The sequence below is a fragment of the Entelurus aequoreus genome, linkage group LG24 (assembly GCF_033978785.1).
Source record: "Entelurus aequoreus isolate RoL-2023_Sb linkage group LG24, RoL_Eaeq_v1.1, whole genome shotgun sequence".
Lineage (NCBI taxonomy): Eukaryota > Metazoa > Chordata > Actinopteri > Syngnathiformes > Syngnathidae > Entelurus > Entelurus aequoreus.
In genome coordinates, this window is record NC_084754.1 from 29,942,666 (window position 1) to 29,968,529 (window position 25,864).

The window sequence follows — 25,864 nt, forward strand, 5'->3', positions numbered from 1 at the left end:
ATAACCTGTGATTAATTATGATTAATCACAATTCAAGAGTGACTAATCTGACTAAAGGAATAATCCATCGACAGCCCTACAATTTATTTTTGTAATCAACCTGGCCTATGTCTTGATAATAATCTTAGTGATTAACACATGTTTTCATATCATAAGGTTTATCCTGTTAACCTGTTAGTAGGTTAGATACAATCATTGAATCCAATTAAAATCAAGAGTAAGATTAGTAATTCGTTAAGTGTTAATATTTGAGTGGGCTCCTGTCCTCTCTGTAGTGGAAAAGTTGGGCCCCGAAGTCAAAAAGGTTAAGAACCCTTAAACTAGGAAGTTCAAACAAGGAACAGGAAGTGGTGGAAAATTTAAAGGTGACCCACAGTTTAAAAAAAAAATCGTAAAAATATATTTTTGTAAACTAAATGACCTAAGAAGTTTAAACAAGGAATTGGAAGTAGGGAAATGAATAACAGTGACACAAGTAAATTCGAAATAAATAGTTAAAAAAAAGAAATGTTTTAAACTTAATGACTTGGGAGTTCAAACAAGGAAAAGGAAGTGGGAAAGACTAATAATAAAAATGCTCTTTCAAATTGACTTTAGTACGGTACCTTTCAATGATCTGAAAATGAGTAGACCTATAGAAGCGGAATGTCACAGGTGGTTGAGTTGTGAGTTCGAGCCCTACCCTGGGAAGTATCCTTGCGCAAAATACTGAACCTCCACTTGCTCTTCATGCTGCTTTACGTGTGCATGATCATTTACATCGTCTTACATGACAATATTTTCCAATAATTATTGTGTGAGTGGAAGAATGTGTTGACAGTGTAAAAGAGATTTACCAATTACGTCCAGTTAACGCGCAAACTCTACAAAGAGGTTAAAGTTGACAACAGTCATTCAATGGACTTTAAGAAAATTAAGGAATTAAATGGCATTAAAAATATTAAATCCGATGTGGGCATAAAAAAAATGTTCTACAATTGTAGGCCCGAGGCTGATTGTCAATAAGTAAATTATTTGAACGATGAATGAAAATTAACTTGATGACATTGGCGCATTGATAAATTGCTGTGTCCGTGTGTGTTTCTTTTCTTTGTCTCTGGCTTTCAAACTGGATACAAGAGGTATCAGTACGGACAAATGAGCAAGTATGCCGTGATGGCATTGGCAACAAAAAAGACACAAAACAAACCACCCAACCCAGTTTTTCTAACTGGGGAGAAAACTGCTCTTCAAGATGTTCAGTATTTACTGAAGTGCAATTTTTGCTAACTGATTGAGAGTCCATTTTATTTTTATGTTTATGTAACTATTTCAGATAGTTAAGTTATTGAACTTCCAATGGTAAAAAAATACTACAGTAATTAAAAATATGTTTAGTTAAATGGTCACTTGCATTGTTGTTATTATTACCGTACAGTATACAGTCGTGGTCAAAAGTATACATACACTTGTAAAGAACATAATGTCATGGCTGTCTTGAGTTTCCAATAATTTCTACAACTCTTATTTTTTTGTGATAGAGTGATTGGAGCACATACTTGTTGGTCACAAAAAACATTCATGAAGTTTGGTTCCTTTATGAATTTGTTATGGGTCTACTGAAAATGTTACCAAATCTGCTGGGTCAAAAGTATACATACAGCAATGTTAATATTTGGTTACATGTCCCTTAGCAAGTTTAACTGCAATAAGGCGCTTTTTGTAGCCATCCACAAGCTTCTGGCAAGTTTCTGGTTGAATTTTTTTAAATTCTAGCCTGATTTAGCCATTCCTTTACCACTTTTGACGTGTGTTTGGGGGTCATTGTCCTGTTGGAACACCCAACTGCGCCCAAGACCCAACCTCCGGGCTGATGATTTTAGGTTGTCCTGAAGAATTTGGAGGTAATCCTCCTTTTTCATTGTCCTATTTACTCTCTGTAAAGCACCAGTTCCATTGGCAGCAAAACAGGCCCAGAGCATAATACTACAACCACCATGCTTGACGGTAGGCATGGTGTTCCTGGGATTAAAGGCCTCACCTTTTCTCCTCCAAACATATTGCTGGGTATTGTAGCCAAACAGCTCAATTTTTGTTTCATCTGACCACAGAACTTTCCTCCAGAAGGTCTTATCTTTGTCCATGTGATGACAACCTAAAATCATCAGCCCAGAGGTTGGGTGTTCCAACAGGACAATGACCCCAAACACACCTCAAAAGTGGTAAAGGAATGGCTAAATCAGGCTAGAATTGAGGTTTTAGAATGGCCTTCCCAAAGTACTGACTTAAACGAAGAAACAAGTCCATGTCATAAAACCAACAAATTTAGCTGAACTGCACCAATCTTGTCAAGAAGAGTGGTCAAAAATTCAACCAGAAGCTTGTGGATGGCTACCAAAAGCGCCTTATTGCAGTGAAACTTGCCAAGGAACATGTAACCAAATAATAACATTGCTGTATGTATACTTTTGACCCAGCAGATTTGGTTACATTTTCAGTAGACCCATAACAAATTCATAAAAGAACCAAACTTCATTAATGTTTTTTGTGACCAACAGGTATGTGCTCCAATCACTCTATCACAAAAAAATAAGAGTTGTAGAAATTATTGGAAACTCAAGACAGCCATGACATTATGTTCTTTACAAGTGTATGTAAACTTTTGACCACAACTGTATATGGTGAATACAGTAGTGCTTAATTTGGCCACATAAATGTAAACTTTTCAACTTTTCAATATTATCATTGTCTATCCATCCATCCATTTTCTACCGCTTGTCCCTTAATGCTTTCAATTGTGTCTATACAAACAATTTTATGCTTTTGACTACCAGTGTATATATAATAGCTATCTGCAGTAGGACACGGGCAACAAAATTGTTTTAAGTTGCATTAAAAAGCATTAAATTGGTTCTACTGACACCTGCAGAAACCCTGTTTTTCCCCTGAGGCAGGCATCGGTCATCACTTACTGTACTGTAGATTTTTGAAGAAGGAAAACATAATTATTATAAATGATTTTATTTTGCAAAAATGTGAGGTTGATTACTTTCTGAATGTATTTTTTGATTTAGACCAACATTATGTTTGCCATGCAAAATAGACCCATGTCTGCTGCAGAGCTCCGCTTAGTAACCTGAGAGTCCAACTATTAAACATGTGTGGTCATCTCTTTCTCCTGCCCCAGGTGGGTTGTTATGCCTCCATGAATAAGAAGATCTATGCCATGGGTGGAGGTTCCTATGGGAAACTGTTTGATTCGGTCGAATGCTTTGACACCAAAACCCAGCAGTGGACAGGCCTTTGTCCTCTCAAGGAGAGAAGGTAACTATCTAGTCCAGGAGAGAAGGTAACTACCTCGTCCGAGGGTCTCAAACTTGCAGTCCTCAGGACCAGATTTTGTAGCCCTCTTCTTAACTTCATAGTTTAGTGTAATTACAGTCCGCGTACCCTGGGCAGATAATACTTAAATAAATATACTATGGCATTCTTGAATCTCATTAAAAATAACCCAAAACAACAATAACTTTGCAAACACAAAAAATACTCAACAAACACACGTTGGGCAACACAAAGTGCAACTAACTTCAAGCAAGCTGGAGTGTCTCTGACTATCTCCTGGAGAACTAAACTATCAAAATATACCATTTTACATTCAGTGTAACATTTAGAAGGACTTAAAAGACCCATAGCGTCCAGATGATCGAAATTTCACTAACAATTTCTCAGAATGTATTTTTTGCTTCTGTAAAGGAATCTGGCTGTCATTCACCATAATATCAATTAGTTTTGTAGTAATCGGTAGATAACTAACTGTACTTGGAACGCTCCCTTTCCTTTGCCAGACTCGATATGGCACCACCTCTTAATGTGACGTCATCCAGAGAACTGGAGCCCATTTCCCCGCATAGGCAGTGTGGAATAAAACATGTTTAATTATTGTTTTGATCACCTAATTGCATATTTTTCGCCCTGGTCCATGATTACTTGAAAATGTATATAGTTAACATTATGAGCAAAACAGAAAAGAAAAAAAAAGGCAATTTCCGGACTTCCCGGCTCTTCCATCTCCTGTTTCATAGACCCCATGGCCTGTGTTCCCTCATGGTCTCTTAGCATTTCCTCAAGCAGTAAAAGAGGGCGCACAATAGAATACTAGCGGCTTAGCTTCTTTTCTCTCATTTTTGAGTGCCATGTCTGCTCGTCTTTCTCCATTTTTCTGCAGGTTCTGACTCAGTCTTTCTCCCCTCAAGAGTGCTCGTGATTTTGGGGATCACATTTGGCTTGAGTCTTTTTAAAATGTTCTATCCAAACTTTGACTAAAACCCTTATTCTTCAAAGTCAGACTCATTAAAATGATCACTGCTAATTACACCCCTCTCGCCTGTCTGTCCCAATTTGACTGGAGAGGTCCATACTTTACTCATATTCCCATCATTATGAAATGTATGCAGCCTGACCCCTTTTTAATTGTATTGCTACAACCTGCAGCAATGCATCTGGCCGACATATTTGATCATTCCTTCACATCGCAATTCAGGATGAAGATGCTACCAAAACACAAACTACTACATGATATGAAATTGCCTCAAGTCTTCTCTAGGGGATGCCAGCAGGCTGATAGGCCCTCTTACATTTTTTAGCTAAAAGTGAGTGTTTCAAAATGGGCTGAAACTTGTTAGAAAACAAGCCTAAAATCTCTACTATGTCTACTTTGGGGTGAATTTTACCTTTAGACATACAAACCCCGTTTCCATATGAGTTGGGAAATTGTGTTAGGTGTAAATATAAACAGAATACAATGATTTGCAAATGATTTTCAGCCCATATTCAGTTGAATATGCTACAAAGACAACATATTTGAAGTTCAAACTGATAAACATTTTTTTTTGCAAATAATCATTAACTTTAGAATTTGATGCCAGCAACACGTGACAAAGAAGTTGGGAAAGGTGGCAATAAATACTGATAAAGTTGAGGAATGCTCATCAAACACTTATTTGGAACATCCCACAGGTGAACAGGCAAATTGGGAACAGGTGGGTGCCATGATTGGGTATAAAAGTAGATTCCATGAAATGCTCAGTCATTCACAAACAAGGATGGGACCAGGGTCACCACTTTGTCAACAAATGCGTGAGCAAATTGTTGAACAGTTTAAGAAAAACCTTTCTCATCCAGCTATTGCAAGGAATTTAGGGATTTCACCATCTACGGCCCGTAATATCATCAAAGGGTTCAGAGAATCTGGAGAAATCACTGCACGTAAGCAGCTAAGCCCGTGACCTTCGATCCCTCAGGCTGTACTGCATCAACAAGCGACATCAGTGTGTAAAGGATATCACCACATGGGCTCAGGAACACTTCAGAAACCCACTGTCAGTAACTACAGTTGGTCGCTACATCTGTAAGTGCAGGTTAAAACTCTCCTATGCAAGGCGAAAACCGTTTATCAACAACACCCAGAAACGCCGTCGGCTTCGCTGGGCCTGAGCTCATCTAAGATGGACTGATACAAAGTGGAAAAGTGTTCTGTGGTCTGACGAGTCCACATTTCAAATTGTTTTTGGAAACTGTGGACGTCGTGTCCTCCGGACCAAAGAGGAAAAGAACCATCCGGATTGTTATAGGCGCAAAGTTGAAAAGCCAGCATCTGTGATAGTATGGGGGTGTACTAGTGCCTAAGACATGGGTAACTTACACATCTGTGAAGGCACCATTAATGCTGAAAGGTACATACAGGTTTTGGAGCAACACATGTTGCCATCCAAGCAACGTTACCATGGACGCCCCTGCTTATTTCAGCAAGACAATGCCAAGCCACGTGTTACATCATCGTGGCTTCATAGTAAAAGAGTGCGGGTACTAGACTGGCCTGCCTGTAGTCCAGACCTGTCTCCCATTGAAAATGTATGGCGCGTTATGAAGCCTAAAATACCACAACGTAGACCCCCGGACTATTGAACAACTTAAGCTGTACATCAAGCAAGAATGGGAAAGAATTCCATCTGAGAAGCTTAAAAAATGTGTCTCCTCAGTTCCCAAACGTTTACTGAGTGTTGTTAAAAGGAAAGGCCATGTAACACAGTGGTGAACATGCCCTTTCCCAACTACTTTGGCACGTGTTGCAGCCATGAAATTCTAAGTTAATTATTATTTGCAAAAAAAAAATAAAGTTTGTGAGTTTGAACATCAAATATCTTGTCTTTGTAGTGCATTCAATTGAATATGGGTTGAAAAGCATTTGCAAACCATTGTATTCCGTTCATATTTACATCTAACACAATTTCCCAACTCATATGGAAACGGGGTTTGTAATTTTTAGGTCCAGAACTATGAAATGAGTGCCAATGTTGTCAAAAGTAGATGGGCCCCTTTAAGACCTAACATAGCTGAGGGTCACTGTAGCTGCTGGTAGAAGTAGTTGACAAATTTAGTCACGTGGTTAAAACGTGATACTGAAGTAATACTAAGTTTGAGTTGCCCAGCCTCATCCTGACTTTGCCTCCAGTGGCCCCTAAATAGAATAATTTTAAACCCTTGATCTAGTCATTTAGGTTTGAAGTTTTGTCAAAGACGGAGCTTGTTCTAGTGACTGTAACTAACACGTAAATCGTATTTGTCTTGTTATTGTGTGACTTTATTTTTTGACATTAAAGGCATTTCCTTTACTTGGTGAAGTTAGTGTACAATACCATCATACCGTCTGCTATTTACTGTATGTATGCTGTCCATGCACAACAGGAAAGTAACCCAGCTAAGTGGTCAGCGTTTTGCCATTCAGTTTTGGTTTCAGTTTTACTATTTTTTACAGCCACTCCATCATACATACATGATGGAGGTAGTTGTTAAGTCACACTGTGCATTTTGTTAGTGATAAGTACAGTAGTAGCAGAATATTGCAGAAAAAATGTGCTGTTTTGCGAAACCTTACAGGAGCTGCAGCATCACAAGTTTAAATTACCTGCTCCTCTGTCATACTTTTTAATCAGGTAAAGCGTAATTTCTTCCTACACCACATGACATGATGATGGCTCTGAGTTGATGCTACTTCCGTCGCATATAATCTTGAAGCTAAAACGTAAATCTTTTCTGGTAAGGTTTGGTTCAGTGGCCTGTGGTGTTGGTAAGGAGCTCTACGTGTTTGGTGGAGTGAGAAGTCAAGAGAACGACAACCCAGGACAACGTCATATGATGACCTGCAAGTCAGAGTTTTACCATGATGAAATGAGGAGGTTTGTATTTACTGTTTTGATGAATATGATTCAGGTTTAGATTAACTACTTAAACTACTTTGTGTGCAAGTATGCTTCTGAGGTAAATAACATTGAAAAAAAGAACAAGAAGCACAGCTTATTTAATATTAGCCATTTTCCATATCTCAGCAATTACTGATCATTCTTTGTGTTAAACATGTGGGCAATATTTATGTGCTCAAATGCAATTAATGTCTTTACATCTTGTCATGAAAAGGTTTCATTGCCTGTGTTGAAGTAAGGAGAATATAATACAAATTGTGTTAAAAAAATACAAATATGTGTGAATAATAGGAATAATGTATAAGTGAGTAATAAGAATAAATTAAATATGAAATAGTAACTATCAGAAAATTAGATGAATTGTAATTTATTAAAATAGGATAAACTTACTTTTAAAGGAATGTAGCTTTTGCATTGTGAAAAGAGAAGAAAAATAAAGTGTTCAAAAATCAAATGTTTAAAAAACAGTGATAAAATAAGAATAAATAGAAGTGACTAAATAAAAGAAATACATAAAGAGAAATTATATACATTGCAATGAATATAAAGTTGTTGTTTTTTTAAAATTACGAAATAACTTTTCTCCAATTATTGCTTAAGACTATTCAATAAATAAATAGTTGTTAAAATTGACATAATAATTAATAATAATAATAGTAATAATTATTACATATAATAATTTAATAAATCAAAAGGTTAAAATAAATGTAGAAATAATGTTTTGAAAACTGACAGAATAGCCTTTTAGTTAGGAATTTAAAAGAAAAGAAAAAAATATAAAGTGGAAAAAATAAGAACAAATGTTTAAAATAAACAAAGAGAAAAACATTTAATCAGGAAAAAATCCTTTATATTGTTGTGTTGTTATTTATCGCATGGGACTATTTTACACAATGCTCATAAAAGTCGTAGTACATGAAATGTTTACAGTGTTTTTTAAAACTACATATTTTAAAAGATAATCTTTATTAGTATTTCAAAATTGCCAAATGATCAAAAAGAATGGAACTTAAAGGCCTAGTGAAACCCACTACTACCGACCACGCAGTTTGATAGTTTATACATCAATGATGAAATCTTAACATTGCAACACATGCCAATACGGCCGGGTTAACTTATAAAGTGCAATTTTAAATTTCCCGCTAAACTTCCGGTTGAAAACGTCTATGTATGATGACGTATGCGCGTGACGTCAAACGTTGAAACGGAAGTATTCGGACGCCATTGAATCCAATACAAAAAGCTCTGTTTTCATCTCAAAATTCCACAGTGTTCTGGACATCTGTGTTGGTGAATCTTTTGCAATTTGTTTAATGAACAATGAAGACTGCAAAGAAGAAAGTTGTAGGTGGGATCGGTGTATTAGCGGCGGACTACAGCAACACAACCAGGAGGACTTTGAGATGGATAGCAGACGCGCTAGCCGCCGACCTCACCTTGACTTCTTCCGTCTCCGGGCCGCCGACCGCATCTATGATTGGGTGAAGTCCTTCGTCGCGCCATCGATCGCTGGAACGCAGGTGAGCACGGGTGTTGATGAGCAGATGAGGGCTGGCTGGCGTAGGTGAATAGCTAATGTTTTTAGCATAGCTCTGTGAGGTCCCGTTGCTAAGTTAGCTTCAATGGCGTCGTTAGCAACAGCATTGTTAAGCTTTGCCAGCCTGGAAAGCATTAACCGTGTAGTTACAGGTCCATGGTTTAATAGTATTGTTGATTTTCTGTCTATCCTTCCAGTCAGGGGTTTATTTATTTTGTTTCTATCTGCATTTAAGCCTGATGCTATCACGTTAGCTCCGTAGCTAAAGAGCTTCGCCAATGTATTGTCGTGGAGATAAAAGTCACTGTGAATGTCCATTTCGCGTTCTCGACTCTCATTTTCAAGAGGATATAGTATCCGAGGTGGTTTAAAATACAAATCCGTGATCCACAATAGAAAAAGGAGAGAGTGTGGAATCCATTGAGCCAGCTTGTACCTAAATTACGGTCAGAGCGAAAAAAGATACGTCCTGCACTGCACTCTAGTCCTTCACTCTCACGTTCCTCATCCACAAATCTTTCATCCTCGCTCAAATTAATGGGGTAATCGTCGCTTTTTCGGTCCGAATCGCTCTCGCTGCATTGTAAACAATGGGGAAATGTGAGGAGCCTTTCAACCTGTGACGTCACGCTACTTCCGGTACAGGCAAGGCTTTTTTTATCAGCGACCAAAAGTTGCAACTTTATCGTCGATGTTCTCTACTAAATCCTTTCAGCAAAAATATGGCAATATCGCGAAATTATCAAGTATGACACATAGAATGGATCTGCTATCCCCGTTTAAATAAAACAAATTCATTTCAGTAGGCCTTTAAAGTGATGATTTTAATTAACATTTAAAACACTTACTTGTGGTCTAGATAATATGTATTGGATATGCTTTGGTAAAACCTTTGCTCCACGGTCACTTTTACAACCCGTTTTTTAAAATCCGTCTGCTAAGTGTTTAATTCTGGAGGTGTTCCGAGATTGCAAATGAAACCACACCCCACACTTTCCAAGAGAATCATCACATATCTTTTTTTTTTTTTAAATGTTCGTTTATTGAATATTTGACATAAATAATTGCCAGAAATACAACCCAATACATGTCAAATGTTCCCCTTGATGAAACTCGACGACAAGCCCATGCTGGATCGGGCCCACCGCACCTATTATAATATAAAAAAGTCACATTCCCGTGGAGCCATTGCTAAACACATCCTACACCATCACTGCTCAGCAGCACCCCCTCATCATTTATCTTTTGAAAGTGTACACTGTTTAAATATATATAATCCCCTTATGTATGTCACCACTATTTTTTTTCCTGAAGAGACTAACCCTCAGAAAGCAACTCAAAGATGGTCCGTAAAATATAATCTATGCAAACGTTTGACCAAAGAACCACCATTACATTATTTGTAGACCACAAGGAAGTGTTTTAAATGTACTGTAAATAAAAAAATCATAGTTTGACCCTTAATAAATTATACATTCAACTGGGATAGGCTTCAGCTCTCTCTTGAAAAGAATAAGTGTTTAAAAATGAATGAATGAATATAAATATACAAGTTACAGCACAATTTTAAAACTGATGCTCAGAAGCAGTCATGGGTTCTAATTTCAGGGGTGCTGATTTGTCTGTAATTGGAACTGCATGTTCTTCTTGTGCAGGTGGATGTTCCTCGATGACCAAACCTTGTGTATTCAGACGAGCTCATCATTTGTCTACGGTGCTGTTCCCATCGGAGCCAGCATCTACGTAGTAGGAGACTTGGACACGGGTTAGTAGCAACTTTACCAGACACGTTCTAATAAGCAAAACATCTGAGTATGTTATGGGTTGCACAGGTGCAAGTTTCGACTACATTCGTGAGTTCCGCCGCAGCACAGGGACCTGGCATCGCACCAGGCCAATGTTAGCCAGCGACCTCTCCAAAACAACCTGTGCAGCCCTGCGCATCGCCAACTGCCGACTGTTCCGCCTTCAGCTGAGCCAAGGCATGTTTCGAATCAGAGTCTGAATTCAGGACGGCCACAGAAGCTGCTTCTTCACTTTTGCACACCGGTACTTTCTACTCATCTATGGTTTGGTTTTAGTCAATTTAGGAACACTGAAATACAGTATTTAAGTCGCTAGGTATGTGGCTTTTTACTCTTTATTTTAGGGAGACCATGTGACTGTGGGGCAGGATGACGATCACACTGTTATTTTTTGTAGGGTGATATTTATTTGAATGCTTCTTTTTTTTTACCTGTGCCTGTTAGGGAACCCTGGACAATATACTGACTGCAGACAATAGGATGCACACCCGTAGGGGAATTGATCAAACTTTTACAGGCTGTTATTGTGCAATGGACCATAATCATTTGGAAATTAACGTGGAACAAAAAAAAACCCACTTGTAACATTTTCCGCTCACAGCTTCTTTTTTTTATTGGACCTCGGCATATTCTATAGATAGCATATTATTAATTGTAAATGTGATATATTGTCAGATATTACGCTAACTTGCTTTGTCACCTCAAAGCTTAGATGTTTTGATCAGGTAGCTTATAATTGTACAAAATGTATAATTTTTTGATTTACCTGTTATGTAAGATAATGGGTTACATATAATCACATTATATTGATTACCGTAATTTCCGGACTATAAGCCGCACCTGACTATAAGCCGCACCAGCTAAATTTAGGGGAAAATACAGATTGCTCCATATATAAGCCGCACCCGACTATAAGCCGCAGGGTTTTGATGTGTAATTACCGTAGTATATAGGGGTTCCTGCTACCACGGAGGGGATTGTCGGGACAGAGATGACTGTTTGGGAACGCAAAGCGTCCCATTTATTAACTATAAATCTTTCAATCATTCAATCAAACTTTCACATCTTTGACGTGGCGAACAGCATTCGTGCAGAGTACAAATAATACAACGGTGCAAAGTAATACAAAGTGCTCGCCTGTACGTTATCAAAATAACCAGCCTACCGGTATATGAAAAGTCAGTCTTTAATCATTGTGTCATCGTCTTCCTCCTGCGTACTAAAACCACCGAAGTCCTCTTCGTCGGTGTCGGAGAAGAACAGGCCGTAAATAAGCCGCACCCTTGTATAAGCCGCAGGGACCAGAACGAGGGGAAAAAGTAGCGGCTTATAGTCCGGAAATTACGGTAGATGAACATTTGCGATGCTAAACTTTATTGTGAAAACCTCATACACTTTTGTCAGAAAGTTTTGTAGCATCTTGATAATTTTGTCAATCAAGTCTTAAAGGGGTCATTTATGATTTTTTTACTACATTTAAAACACTTCCTTGTTGTCTTCATAACATGTAAAGATGGCGCTTTGGTTGAAATTTAGCATAAAATTTCTTTACAGACCATCTTCAGGCTTTTATCTAAATGTGTCTCTGAAAACAAGCCGTTCGTAGCGATAGTTTTTGCGGTAAACTTCCGTACCAACAAACACCATAAGTTAGAACTCTACATTACTTTTTAATAGAAATGGAAACAGCGGATGATATTAGCATCCAATTAGTAAATGAGTACAGAATTTGACGCAAAGTGACAGGAAAGCGAAGAAGAATAAACTTCCGAACCGTGGTGATGAAAGTATCTCAAGGGTTAGTTTATTAGCTTTCTCTTTCAAAGCCTTTCTGACCATGAAGCTGAAGTATGTATTGTTATTATGTCTGCCTCCCTATTTCAATATACCATTGTAAGTAGCCTGTGTATCTCATCGAAATGTAGTCCGGTTAAGTCAAGGGTCCAAACCCAAAATGTTGAAAGAGCCATATTGGACCAAAAATACAAAAAACAAATCTGTCTGGAGCCGCAAAAAATAAAAAGCCGTATATAAGTCTTATAATGAAGGCAACACATGACGTAAGTGTCTATATTAGCTATAATAGCCTACTATCAAAATGACTATGTGTCGCAGGCTGAAGCAAATCTTCGTTGACAGAAATGTAATATTTATTCTACACATTTTTACAACATTAGAAACCATTAGTAAAACAGAGGCTACTCAGAAGGTGAGATAACTCCTGGAAATGACTAGCTTTTAATGGCCAAAGGTATAGATGTGTGTGTTCAAGTTAAAGGAAACGGCAGGCGGTCTTCTTTTAATAGATCTATTACAATCTTTGATAAGGTAGGTAATGTTTGCTGTGGTCTGGAACAACATGGCACACAACTATCTGAAATGCAGCCAATATTACATACAGATAATGTGTCATGAGACATGCAAAACTAAATGATATACAAAAAGGATAAAAGTAAAGGATATTTAAATTAGCTTAAATATACCTACAAATGAGGCATAATTGTCATGTCTGTGTTGATCTTGTTTTTGTTTTGCTTGGTTTTTGGACACTTTTTAGTTCCTGGTTTCACTTCCTGGTTTTGTTTTGTTTCCATGGTTACTCATTAGTTTCACCTGTTCCACGTTTGGACTCACACACACCTGTCTCACGTTTTCACATTGTCATGTCACGCACCTGTTCACAGTTAGTCACGCACCTGTTTTCACTTATCATGTCACTATATAGGCTTTTCTGTTTCTGTTGTTCGTCCTGGCGACATCACACATTCATGCCATGTTCACAGTTCCTTGTCACGTAAGTTTTTGTTTAATGTTCATAGTTCTCCGCCATTGTGCGCGCCTTTTGTTTTGTCATAGTCAAGTTTTTTCCTCTGCGGTGAGCGCTTTTTGTTTGTACCCTTTTGTTTGTACTTTGTAGTTTATAGTAATAATTAAACTATGTCTTTACCTGCACGCCACGTCCGTTCCAATTCTTGCATCTTGGGAAAACAAAACCCTCACAGTCCCCGTTATGACAGAATGTCGCCAGCATCAAAAAGTTTTTCCGCAAGAGGTTTGGACGAGGGAGCGTGGGCGGTACTGCGTGCGATGGAAGAGGAAACGCTGCACTATTCCTCCGTGGAGCGCAGAGACCTGATGTGGGGGCCAAATGGAGAACTGGTGCCATTGAGCTCAGTTTGGTCCGAAGACGTTGGCACGTCGCCCCAGCCGCGGAAGCGACGCCCAAGACGAAGGACGTTTGGGAAGACTTCTGCGAGGGGACGGGTGGCTTTGTTCCCGCAAGCTCCTCCTCCTCCGGGCGGAAACAGGCTGCTTCCTGCCCGGCTTCTCCAGGATGACGTCACGCCGTCGCCGGAGGATGACATCACAGACAAAGATTTTTTTTTCCTCAACTCTCTTTTCAGTCAACCGCTCCCAACTAAAGACTCCATGTCAATAACTAAACTTTATCAGAACATGTTTTTGGACATTAGAACAAGTCATGTCAAGCTACCTGATTTTCATGCCACACCCATGCCACGAAATGTTTCTTTTTCTGCACCCACAAAAATCCAAGTGGGAAAAGATGAAAGACATTTTGGACAGTTTGGAGGGGAGGATTCTACCCCCCTCCCGACCTCCCTCCACCCACCCCAAAAGACGGTTCCAGACCGCGGGGAGCGCGTCTGGGATCCGCTCCTTGAGGGGGGGGCTAGGGCTGGGAATTGTTCAGGTGGGGCGGGTCAGCTTCGTCACGCCAAGCCACAGCCACCAGCACGACCCCCACCACCTGTCTTTCGACCTGCCAAGCCACAGCCACCAGCACGACCACCACCACCAGTTTTTCGACCATGCCAAGATCCACCTGCTCCACGCCCAGCTCCACACCAAGCGCCGCCAGTACCTGCTCCACGCCAAGCGCCGCCAGTCGCAGCTTCACGACGCCAAGCGCCGCCAGTCGCAGCTTCACGACGCCAAGTGCCGCCAGTCGCAGCTTCACGACGCCAAGTGCCGCCAGTCGCAGCTTCACGACGCCAAGTGCCGCCAGTCGCAGCTTCACGACGCCAAATGCCGCCAGTCGCAGCTTCACGACGCCAAGTGCCGCCAGTCGCAGCTTCACGACGCCAAGTGCCGCCAGTCGCAGCTTCACGACGCCAAGTGCCGCCAGTCGCAGCTTCACGACGCCAAGTGCCGCCAGTCGCAGCTTCACGACGCCAAGTGCCGCCAGTCGCAGCTTCACGACGCCCAGTGCCGCCAGTCGCAGCTTCACCACGCCGCCAAGTGCCGCCCGTGGCTGCCCCACGCCGCCAAGTGCCGCCCGTGGCTGCCCCACGTCGCCAAGTGCCGCCCGTGGCTGCCCCACGCCGCCAAGTGCCGCCCGTGGCTGCCCCACGCCGCCAAGTGCCGCCCGTGGCTGCCCCACGCCAAGACCAAAGCCAAGACCAAGACCCGCCAAGTGACCAAGACCAAGAACCGCCAAGTGACCAAGACCCGCCAAGTGACCAAGACCAAGACCCACCAAGTGACCAAGACCAAGAACCGCCAAGTGACCAAGAACCACCAAGTGACCAAGAACCGCCAAGTGACCAAGACCAAGACCCGCCAAGTGACCAAGACCAAGACCCGCCAAGTGACCAAGACCAAGACCCGCCAAGTGACCAAGACCAAGTCCAAGCACCGCCACGCCAAGACCAACCACGCCAAGACCAACCACGCCAAGACCAACCACGCCAAGTCCAAGACCAAGACCAACCATGCCAAGACCAAGACCATGACCCACGCTGCCAAGACCAAGACCGCCAAGGCCAAGACCACCCATGCCAAGACAAAGACCCGCCACGCCAAGCTTCGCCGCCTGACGCGCCACGCCAAGCTTCGCCGCCTGCCATGATGACGACACGCCTGCCTCCTCGTCTGCCACGAAGGTGGCCACTGCCTGGTCGTCCGCCACGCCAAGTGCGCCCACCTCCTCATCGGCCATGGATATGGCCATTCCCGGGTCGCCCACCTCGTCAGGTACAGCGGCGGTCTACGCGTCGCCGCCACCTGATCCTGCCTCGGTGGATTCGGGGCCACTTGGCCTGGCGACCCACCGCCATGTCCCCCTCCCGCCCTCCCATGACTCTTGATCCTGTTTTGTGTTTTGTTTTTTGGACATCTGGGATCTGTCCGTAAGGGGGGGGCTCTGTCATGTCTGTGTTGATCTTGTTTTTGTTTTGCTTGGTTTTTGGACACTTTTTAGTTCCTGGTTTCACTTCCTGGTTTTGTTTTGTTTCCATGGTTACTCATTAGTTTCACCTGTTCCACGTTTGGACTCACACACACCTGTCTCACGTTTTCACATTGTCATGTCACGCACCTGTTCACAGTTAGTCACGCACCTGTTTTCACTTATCATGTCACTATATAGGCTTTTCTGTTTCTGTTGTTCGTCCTGGCGACATCACCCATTCATGCCATGTCCACAGTTCCTTGTCACGTAAGTTTTTGTTTAATGTTCATAGTTCTCCGCCATTGTGCGCGCCTTTTGTTTTGTCATAGTCAAGTTTTTTCCTCTGCGGTGAGCGCTTTTTGTTTGTACCCTTTTGTTTGTACTTTGTAGTTTATAGTAATAATTAAACTGTGTCTTTACCTGCACGCCACGTCCGTTCCAATTCTTGCATCTTGGGAAAACAAAACCCTCACAGTCCCCGTTATGACAATAATAATGCAGTATGTACATACAGTTAGCCTAAATAGCATGTTAGCATTGATTAGCTTGCAGTCATGCAGTGACCAAATATGCCTGATTAGCACTCCAACAAGTCAATAACATCAACAAAGTGCACCTTTGTGCATTCACGCACAGCATCAAACCTTTGGTGGACAAAATGAGACAAAGAAGGAGTGGAAGATTTTACATGTAAACAAACTGTTGCTTCACCGTCCACACTATGGTGAGTTCAAGAACCGACAAAATTAGTAGGACAAAACGATGTTCACCACATACTGTCATCAGTGAAGCATACACACAAACATTAAACAGTGGGCTTTCTAACAATTGAGAAGGTTTGTGTCATGTTTGTCCTCAAACAAAAAACATACTAAAACAAAAAAATGATTTTTCCCCATCTTTTTCCATTTTCCTTTTTTTTAAATGCTCTAGGCACTAGGGCGGCACTAAAGAGCCGCGGGTTGCTGACCCCCAGGTTAAGCTAACGCTACATCGCTAACGTATCATTACATTTGTCAATCTACTGCTACTGGACTTACCACTTCATTGTTTCCACATTTGCTGTATATTGAAGGAACTGTCTCCACAACTAAATTTTGTGAATTATATTTATATAGCGCTTTCCTCTAGTGACTCAAAGCGCTTTACATAGTGAAACCCAATATCTAAGTTACATTTAAACCAGTGTGGGTGACACTGGGAGCAGGTGGGTAAAGTGTCTTGCCCAAGGACACAACGGCAGTGACTAGGATGGCGGAAGCGAGGATCGAACCTGGAACCCTCAAGTTGCTGGCACGGCCACTCTACGAACCGAGCTATACCGCCCCATATTAAATGTAGTTAAGGGTAAATCCTTCTGTGTGTATCCCATCTGACCGAGGCAGATTTTTTAACCCGGTTCTGCGCTTTCAGTACAGGCCAAAAGTTTGGACACACCTTCTCCTCATTCAATGCGTTTTCTTTATTTTCATGACTATCTGCTATTGTAGATTGTCACTGAAGGCATCAAAACTATGAATGAACACATGTGGAGTTATGTACTTAACAAAAAAAGGTGAAATAACTGAAAACATGTTTTATATTCTAGTTTCTTCAAAATAGCCACCCTTTGCTCTGATTACTGTTTTGCACACTCTTGGCATTCTCTCGATGAGCTTCAAGCACACCTGTGAAGTGAAAACTATTTCAGCTCATCGAGAGAATGCCAAAAGTGTGCAAAAAAGTACACAGTTGCTGTTCAGTGCAGGCTAAGTGCTTTACTGGACCCAACTGTTGACTTAAGACTTGTATCTGATGTCTCAGAAATACTTAGCTGGAAGTGACTATTGAGCTGCTTGAATTGATGTGTTTTTTTCTGCCTGGCTGACCTTTGACACGGCTCTCAGTACAGCACAGTCAGTACAGTTCTGGCATCCCTTGACCGTATTTGTTAAATGTGATTTGCAGCTCAGGGTTGACCTGTGCAATGCTGACTCACGCTCAGAGACGCCGCAATGCAAACGTCTCCTCTGATATCTCAACAGGAAAAGACACTTCCTGCTTGTGAAAGACATTTCTTGAAACGAATCAATAGAGACATGTCAGTTATTCAGTTGTTGAAAGTGTGTTATACAACACTGATGTTTCTACTTAAAACACAGATGTGTTTCACATGTTCTGGTCAACAAGCAATATACACACGTTGTTTTTCCAACACGCTTCTGGGGTTATGAATGAAGCATGCAATGTGAGAAACCAGCAATGTGTAAATAGGTCTATTTATTCAGTTGAAAGTGAATGGTAATCTATCACATTATGACTGAGACAGACAGTTCCTGCTAACAACTTTTCCCATAAAAATCAAACCATAATCATAGCATATCATATCACTCACCAGATACGCAGTACTTGAGAAGTGTTTTCACTGAATACAAGTAATCTTCAGTACAATTGTACCTCAACTCAACATCACCCATTGAAATGAATTGAAATCAATGTAATTGATGCCCCCCCTGTCCCCCCAACCCCCAAACACTACAATTTTAACATGTAACATGCCTTATAAAAAGAAAAATACATTTTTTAATAAGAAATATGGTACAGTCCATCCAAAGAGTGTTCACAGCACTTCACTTTTCCCACAATGTGTTATTTGACAGCCTTATTCCCAAATGGAATAGATTCATTTTGTCCTCAAAATTCTACACATAATGCCCGTTATGACAATGTGAATTTTTGGCAAATTTATTACAAATCATCCATCCATTTTCTACCGCGTGTCTCTTTCGGGGTCACGGGGGGTGCTGGAGCCTATCTCAACTGCATTCAGGCTGTACACCCTGGAGAAGTCGCCACCTCATCGCAGGGCCAACACAGATAGACAACATTCACACTCACATTCACACACTAGGGCCAATTTAGTGTTGCCAATCAACACATCCCCAGGTACATGTCTTTGGAGGTGGGAGGAAGCCGGAGTACCCGCAGTCATGGGGAGAACATGCAAACTCCACTAGGGATCATGTTTGATAAGAAATTATCGAGTTCGAGCCCGTTATCGAATCCTCTTATCGAACCGATTCCTTATCGATTCTCTTATCTATTCCAGATAGGTTGTTGTGTATGGAAAAAAACACAATATTTGGTTTAACAAAAGCTCACTTGTATTTTATAAGCAAAAAATAAAATGAAATAAATAAATAAATATTGACTGTTACCCCCCTAAAAAAAAAAAAATATTGACTTGTTACCCAAAGTATATTAAGTGGGATTTTTCAGAAAAACAAATATATACAGTAACACAAAAACAACCTGTCTCTGTGATCACTGTAGGTGTATAAATAATAATATAGTGTTAAATAAAATCAGTCCCTTGGGCACAAACTGAAAATAATACAGCTCTCCAAAAAGTGCACTTCTGCTGCTATTGGAACATACTAACTACACACACTATGACACTAAGAACACCACAGTCATCAATCAACAATTCTTCTTCCCTTACATGAGAGCGAAGCCTGGCAATAATTGCATATTGCCTGTTCTGCCCTCACTATACGTGTTGAGGTTATACAGCTTGGCAGACAGCTAACAAACAATCCAAGACGTCTAATAAAGTTCCAAAGCAGATTAATCCATTTAGGCTCTTTATGGTTGTTGATCTTGCTTTGTCTTTTCCTATCTTTACTTTTGTCTTGCACTGGATTGTTATTTTTTATTTTTTTTAAACTGAAATACACACAATGACAAATGTATAAGCTATGTGATTCAATTAACACACTGAAATGTAATACACAATATGTAAATATTAGCTTCACACAAATATACAGTACTATCATCAAACAAATACTTCTGAGTGTTCAAACTATTTCAACGGTGGAAATACACGACTGGCAACCATTTTAAGTCCTCAAAACATCCATTGAAACAGTGCACAAAAATCGTTTTTCAATAGACATCTTACTATCAAATTTAAACACTTTCCACCTTAATATTGAGTTATATAAACAAGTTAAACAGTTTACTTACATATTTATCTTTTCCAAGGCTTGTAGGAGCTAACACAACTTGTCTACTTCTCAATTGTCTCATGAACTGAACTGACTCGCTAACCCGGAAGTGCCCAAACTAATGACGCGTAGTATTTTCATATCACCACAAGGTGTCAGTAAGAGTCTACAATCAAATGGGCATAACATTGCGTCCCAAAGGGCATTTCATGTGGGAAGGGATTCAAATAAAGAACCAACTCTTTTTCTTTACTATAGTGGTCTTAATAACGGGTACCGGTTCTCAAAAAGGGATTCGAGTCCGAGGACTCGGTTCTTTTCTTATCGAACAACCGGGAAAACCGGTTTCGAGCATCATCCCTAAACTCCACACAGAAAGACCCTGAGCCCGGGGATCAAACCCAGGACCTTCGTATTATAAGGCACATGCACTAACCCCTATACCACCGTGCTGCCCTATTACAAATCAAAAACTAAGAAATCACATGTAAATAAGTATTCCCAGCCTTTGCCATGAAGCTAAAAAGTGAGATCAGGGGTACCCTGTTTCAACTCATCATCCTTGAGATGTTCCTACTGCTTAATTGGAGTAAATTGGTAAATTTAGTTGGTTAAACATGATTTAGAAGGGCACACACATGTCTATATATAAGGTCCCACACCTGACAGTGCATTATTACAGAGCACATGAATTTGATGGAATTGACTGTAGACCTCTGAGACCTGATTGTCTTCAGGAACAAGTCTGGGGAAGGGTACACTAAAATATCTGCTGCCTTCAAGGTCCCAATGAGCACAGTGGCCTCCATCATCCGTGAATGGAAGAAGTTTGAAACCAGACATTTAAACTGATCGGTCAGGGGAGTGTGGACCAAGAACCTGATGGTCACTCTCAGAGCTACAGCAGAGAAGAGAACCTTCCAGAAGGACAACCATCTCTGCAGAAATCCACCTATCAGACCTGTATGGTAGAGTGGCCAGACGGAAGCCATTCCTTTGTTTAAGTTGGCCAAAATGCACCTGAAATACTCTCAGACACAGCATTAACCGTGTAGTTACAGGTCCAGTGTTTGGTTCGGTGTCTCCTGATAGTAGTATTGTTGATCTGCTGTCTATCCTTCCAGTCAGGGGCTTATTTCTTTTGTTTCTATCTGCAGTTAAGCACGATGCTATCACGTTAGCTCCGTAGCTAAAGTGCTTCACCGATGTATTGTCGTGGAGATAAAAGTCACTGTGAATGTCCATTTTGCGTTCTCGACTCTCATTTTCAAGAGGATATAGTATCCGAGGTGGTTTAAAATACAAATCCGTGATCCACAATAGAAAAAGGAGAAAGTGTGGAATCCAATGAACCCTTGTACCTAAGTTACGGTCAGAGCGAAAAAAAGATACTTCCTGCACTGCACTCTAGTCCTTCACTCTGACGTTCCTCATCCACGAATCTTTCATCCTCGCTCAAATTAATGGGGTAATCGTCGCTTTCTCGGTCCGAATCGCTCTCGCTGCTGGTGTAAACAACGGGGAAAATGTGAGGAGCCTTTCAACCTGCGACGTCACGCTACTTCCGGTACAGGCAAGGCTTTTTTTTATCAGCGACCAAAAGTTGCGAACTTCATCGTCGATGTTCTCTACTAAATCCTTTCAGCAAAAATATGGCAATATCGCGAAATGATCATGTATGACACATAGAATGGATCTGCTATCCCCGTTTAAATAAAAAAAATTCATTTCAGTAGGCCTTTAAGACCAATGTCTTGAAAAAATATTTCACTCTTGAATTAACACAGTAGTTAATCCTATGATCAATGTTTGTTACAAAACTAAATGTGGGATATAAATAATAATGGAAGTATAATTGTTTGTATTTAGCATATAATTGGTACAAAGGTTTAACATGTGTACAAGGATATTTCACATGCCTTTACTGTGTATAGAATTGAACAGTGTTTATGTTGTGTACGATGTGTATTTATAATATGTTGTGAAAAGGAAATTTCATAATTTTTGGAAGCTCATCTTGTATTTGAGATTGTTTATAGGGTTAGGCGAAATAAGAGTTCAACTTCAGCCTAAACCCTTTCGGTCTGCAACATTTTCAATTTATGAATGTACAACTGTTTGTTTATGTGAAACTGTTTGTTTATTTTGTTGACCACCGACCGAAGAAATAATAAAGTAATAATAACATCCTAGACGAAAACTCGCTCCAGAGCGTTTTTGAACTCAGACTAGGGTGACGGTTCATCTTTCAGCAGGACAACGACACTAAGCACACAGCCAAGATATCAAAGTATTGGCTAATATTGTTTTAAAATAAAGGGCTAGCATTAAAGTCATTGGTGCAGACCTGCATTGATGCGCTCAAATTGCTTTGTCAAGTTGGCGACACGTTTGGTCATGTTTTTGATGATTTATTTCTTTAATTCAACGACTACCTTTTCCTTTTCTTCTCAGAGCTGTCCTTCACACTCACTTTCTTCCCTCCCATTCTTGGAAAAACTCATTTCCATCTCTAGCTGTAAGATCATTCTTCTAGCGAGTAAGACCAGATGTTTTGGTCGGATATTACGGGGTTCACTGTGACATTTGCTACACCAACTTCAACACTGGGGACGGCGTGGCGAAGTTGGTAGAGTGGCCGTGCCAGCAATCGGAGGGTTGCTGGTTACTGGGTTTCAATCCCCACCTTCTACCATCCTAGTCACGTCCGTTGTGTCCTTGAGCAAGACACTTCACCCTTGCTCCTGATGGGTGCTGGTTAGCGCCTTGCATGGCAGCTCCCACCATCAGTGTGTGAATGTGTGTGTGAATGTGGAAATACTGTCAAAGTGCTTTGAGTACCTTGAAGGTAGAAAAGCGCTATACAAGTATAACCCATTTATCATTATTATCATTTAACTTGCAACTTAAAGCATAACAATTAGCCGAGAGATAGCTCTCATCTCAAAACACTCTTAAGTTGAGGTACCACTGTGCATCTTTGTCTACTTTACCCACCTCCGGTCCTCTGAAATGTTCTAATGAGGACTTTTTTTTTTTTTTTTTACAAAACCCAAAACCAGTAAAGTTGGCACATTGTATAAATGGTAAATACAAACAGAATACAATGATTTGCTAATCCTTTTCAACCTGTATTCAGTTGAATAGACTGCAAAGACAAGATATTTAATGTTCAAACTGGAAAACTTTATTTTTTGCAAATATTAGCTCATTTGGAATTTGATGCCTGCAACATGTTTCAAAAAAGCTGGCACAAGTGGCACAGAAGACTGAGAAAGTGGAGGAACGCGCATCAAACACTTATTTGGAACATCCCACAGGTGAACAGGCTAATTGGGAACAGGTGGGTGCCATGATTGGGTATAAAAGCAGCTTCCATGAAATGCTTAGTCATTCACAAACAAGGATGGAGCGAGGGTCACCACTTTGTGAACAAATGCATGAGCAAATTGTCGAACAGTTTAAGAACAACATTTCTAAATGAGCTATTGCAAGGAATTTAGGGATTTCACCATCTACGGTCTGTAATATCATCAAAAGGTTCAGAGAATCTAGAGAAATCACTACACGTAACATTGAATGCCCGTGACCTTGGATCCCTCAGGCGGTACTGCATAAAAAAAACGACCTCAGTGTGTAAAGGATATCACCACTTCACACTTCAGAAAACCACCGTCAGTAACTACAGTTTGTCGCTACATCTGTAAGTGCAAGTTAAAACTCTACTATGCAAAGCGAAAGCCATTTATCAACAACACCCAGGAACGCCGCCGGCTTCGCTGGGCCCGAGCTCATCTAAGATGGACTGATGCAAAGTGGAAAAGTGTTCTGTGGGCTGACAACACATCAAATTTAAATTTTGGAAACTGTGGATGTCGTGTCCTTTGGAACAAAGAGGAAAAGAACCATCCGGATTGTTCTAGGCGCAACGTTGAAAAGCCAGCATCTGTGATGGTATGGGGGTGTATTAGTGCCCACTTTTTTGCAACATGTCGCTGCCATTAAATTCTAAGTCCGATCATTAAATATCTTGTCTTTGCAGTCTATACAATTGAATATACGTTGAAAAGGATTTGCAAATCATTGTATTCTGTTTTTATTTACGAATTACACAACATGCCAACTTCACTGGTTTTGGGTTTTGTAATTAGCTGCCGGACGCAACTGGCCCTCGGGCTGGACTTTGGAATTCCTGCAGCCAGTCCTAAGAAGGAGCAAACAACTTTTTTGCATTAGAGACCAAGCATTGCTCTGTTCTGCCTTCCTTAAATAACGCAGACAATCAAGCCAGTGCGGTTCATTTATGTAAAAAAAAAATGTGGTTGCCTCTCACTAAATGTTTCTTTCAGTTTTTTTATGATTTCCTCAAAAAGATCAAATCCCACTTCCGTGGTTCACTGGTATCCTGCCATCACTGCACTTGTAGATTAGTGACATATTTAATAATGAATCTCAATAACTGTTTTTATTTTTCAAACAGTGACTAAAGGCCTACTGAAACCCACTACTACCGACCACGCAGTCTGATAGTTTATATATCAATGATGAAATCTTGACATTGCAACACATGCCAATACGGCCGGGTTAACTTATAAAGTGCAATTTTAAATTTCCCGGGACACTTCCGGCTGAAAACGTCTCTGTATGATGACGTTTGCGCGTGACGTCACTGGTTGAACCAGACATTTTGGAATAGCACGGTAGCCAGCTTAAGTCGCCTGTTTTCATCTCAAAATTCCACAGTATTCTGGACATCTGTGTTGGTGAATCTTTTGCAATTTGTTCAATTAACAATGGAGACTGCAAAGAAGAAAGCTGTAGGTGGGATCGGTGTATTAGCGGCTGGCTGCAGCAACACAACCAGGAGGACTTTGAGTTGGATAGCAGACGCGCTATCGTGACTACAGCTTTGGCTTCCAAACATTTGATCGCTTGCCCGTACGTGCGTGGCGCTATGTGCATGTCACGTACGTAACTTTGGGGAAATATATGTTTCTTGCCGACACTGATGGCGGCCGGGGTGTCGTCGAAAGCTACAACGCCCGCCGCCGCGCCGCTGTCCTCACCGCTGTCCTCACCTTGACTTCCTCCGTCTCTGGGCCGCCGACCGCACCGATCATCGTGGTGAAGTCCTTCGTCGCGCCGTCGATCGCTGGAACGCAGGTGAGCACGGGTGGTGATGAGCAGATGAGAGCTGGCGTAGGTGGAGAGCTAATGTTTTTAGCATAGCTCTGTCGAGGTCCCGTAGCTAAGTTAGCTTCAATGGCGTCGTTAGCAACAGCATTGCTAGGCTTCGCCAGGCGGTACAGCATTAACCGTGTAGTTACAGGTCCAGTGTTTGTTAGTATTGTTGATTTTCTGTCTATCCTTCCAGTCAGGGGCTTATTTCGTCTGTTTCTATATGCAGTTAAGCACGATGCTATCACGTTAGCTCCGTAGCTAAAGTGTTTCGCCGATGTATTGTCGTGGAGATAAAAGTCACTGTGAATGTCCATTTCGCGTTCTCGACTCTCATTTTCAAGAGGATATAGTATCCGAGGTGGTTTAAAATACAAATCCGTGATCCACAATAGAAAAAGAAGAGAGTGTGGAATCCAATGATCCCTTGTACCTAAGTTACGGTCAGAGCGAAAAAAGATACTTCCTGCACTGCACTCTAGTCCTTCACTCTCACGTTCCTCATCCACGAATCTTTCATCCTGGCTCAAAATAATGGGGTAATCATCGCTTTCTCGGTCCGAATCGCTCTCGCTGCTGGTGTAAACAATGTGCAAATGTTCAACCTGTGACGTCACGCTACTTCTGGTACAGGCAAGGCTTTTTTATCAGCGACCAAAACTTTATCGTCGATGTTCTCTACTAAATCATTTCAGCAAAAATATGGCAATATCGCGAAATGATCAAGTATGACACATAGAATGGATCTGCTATCCCTGTTTAAATAAGAAAATTTCATTTCAGTAGGCCTTAAACTTCTGGTTTATTTCTTCTAATGTGTATTTTATTTCAGTGACATCGTCTAAAACAATTAACTTTTGGAGACATCACGTGGCTTCCCCCACCCCCCACAAACACTTCAGAAAAGTTCCCATTTCTTCCTGAGGTGA

General features: G+C 41.0%; 1 protein-coding gene across 3 annotated transcripts in view; it reads left to right on the forward strand.

Moving 5' to 3' along the window:
• Positions 1–20,999, forward strand: part of gan (gigaxonin) — a 31,452-nt gene extending 10,453 nt beyond the window's left edge. For 2 of the 3 annotated variants that reach the window (XM_062036138.1, XM_062036139.1), the window contains exons 10-13: positions 3,167–3,303; positions 7,080–7,214; positions 10,431–10,540; positions 10,608–11,391. In XM_062036138.1, the coding sequence (XP_061892122.1) occupies positions 3,167–3,303; positions 7,080–7,214; positions 10,431–10,540; positions 10,608–10,780 (555 nt within the window). In that variant the 3' untranslated portion in view covers positions 10,781–11,391. Of the gene's footprint in view, positions 1–3,166; positions 3,304–7,079; positions 7,215–10,430; positions 10,541–10,607; positions 11,392–20,540 lie in introns of those variants that run through there. The other variant, XM_062036137.1, reaches the window with a different exon arrangement.
• Positions 21,000–25,864: the final 4,865 nt, after the last annotated feature.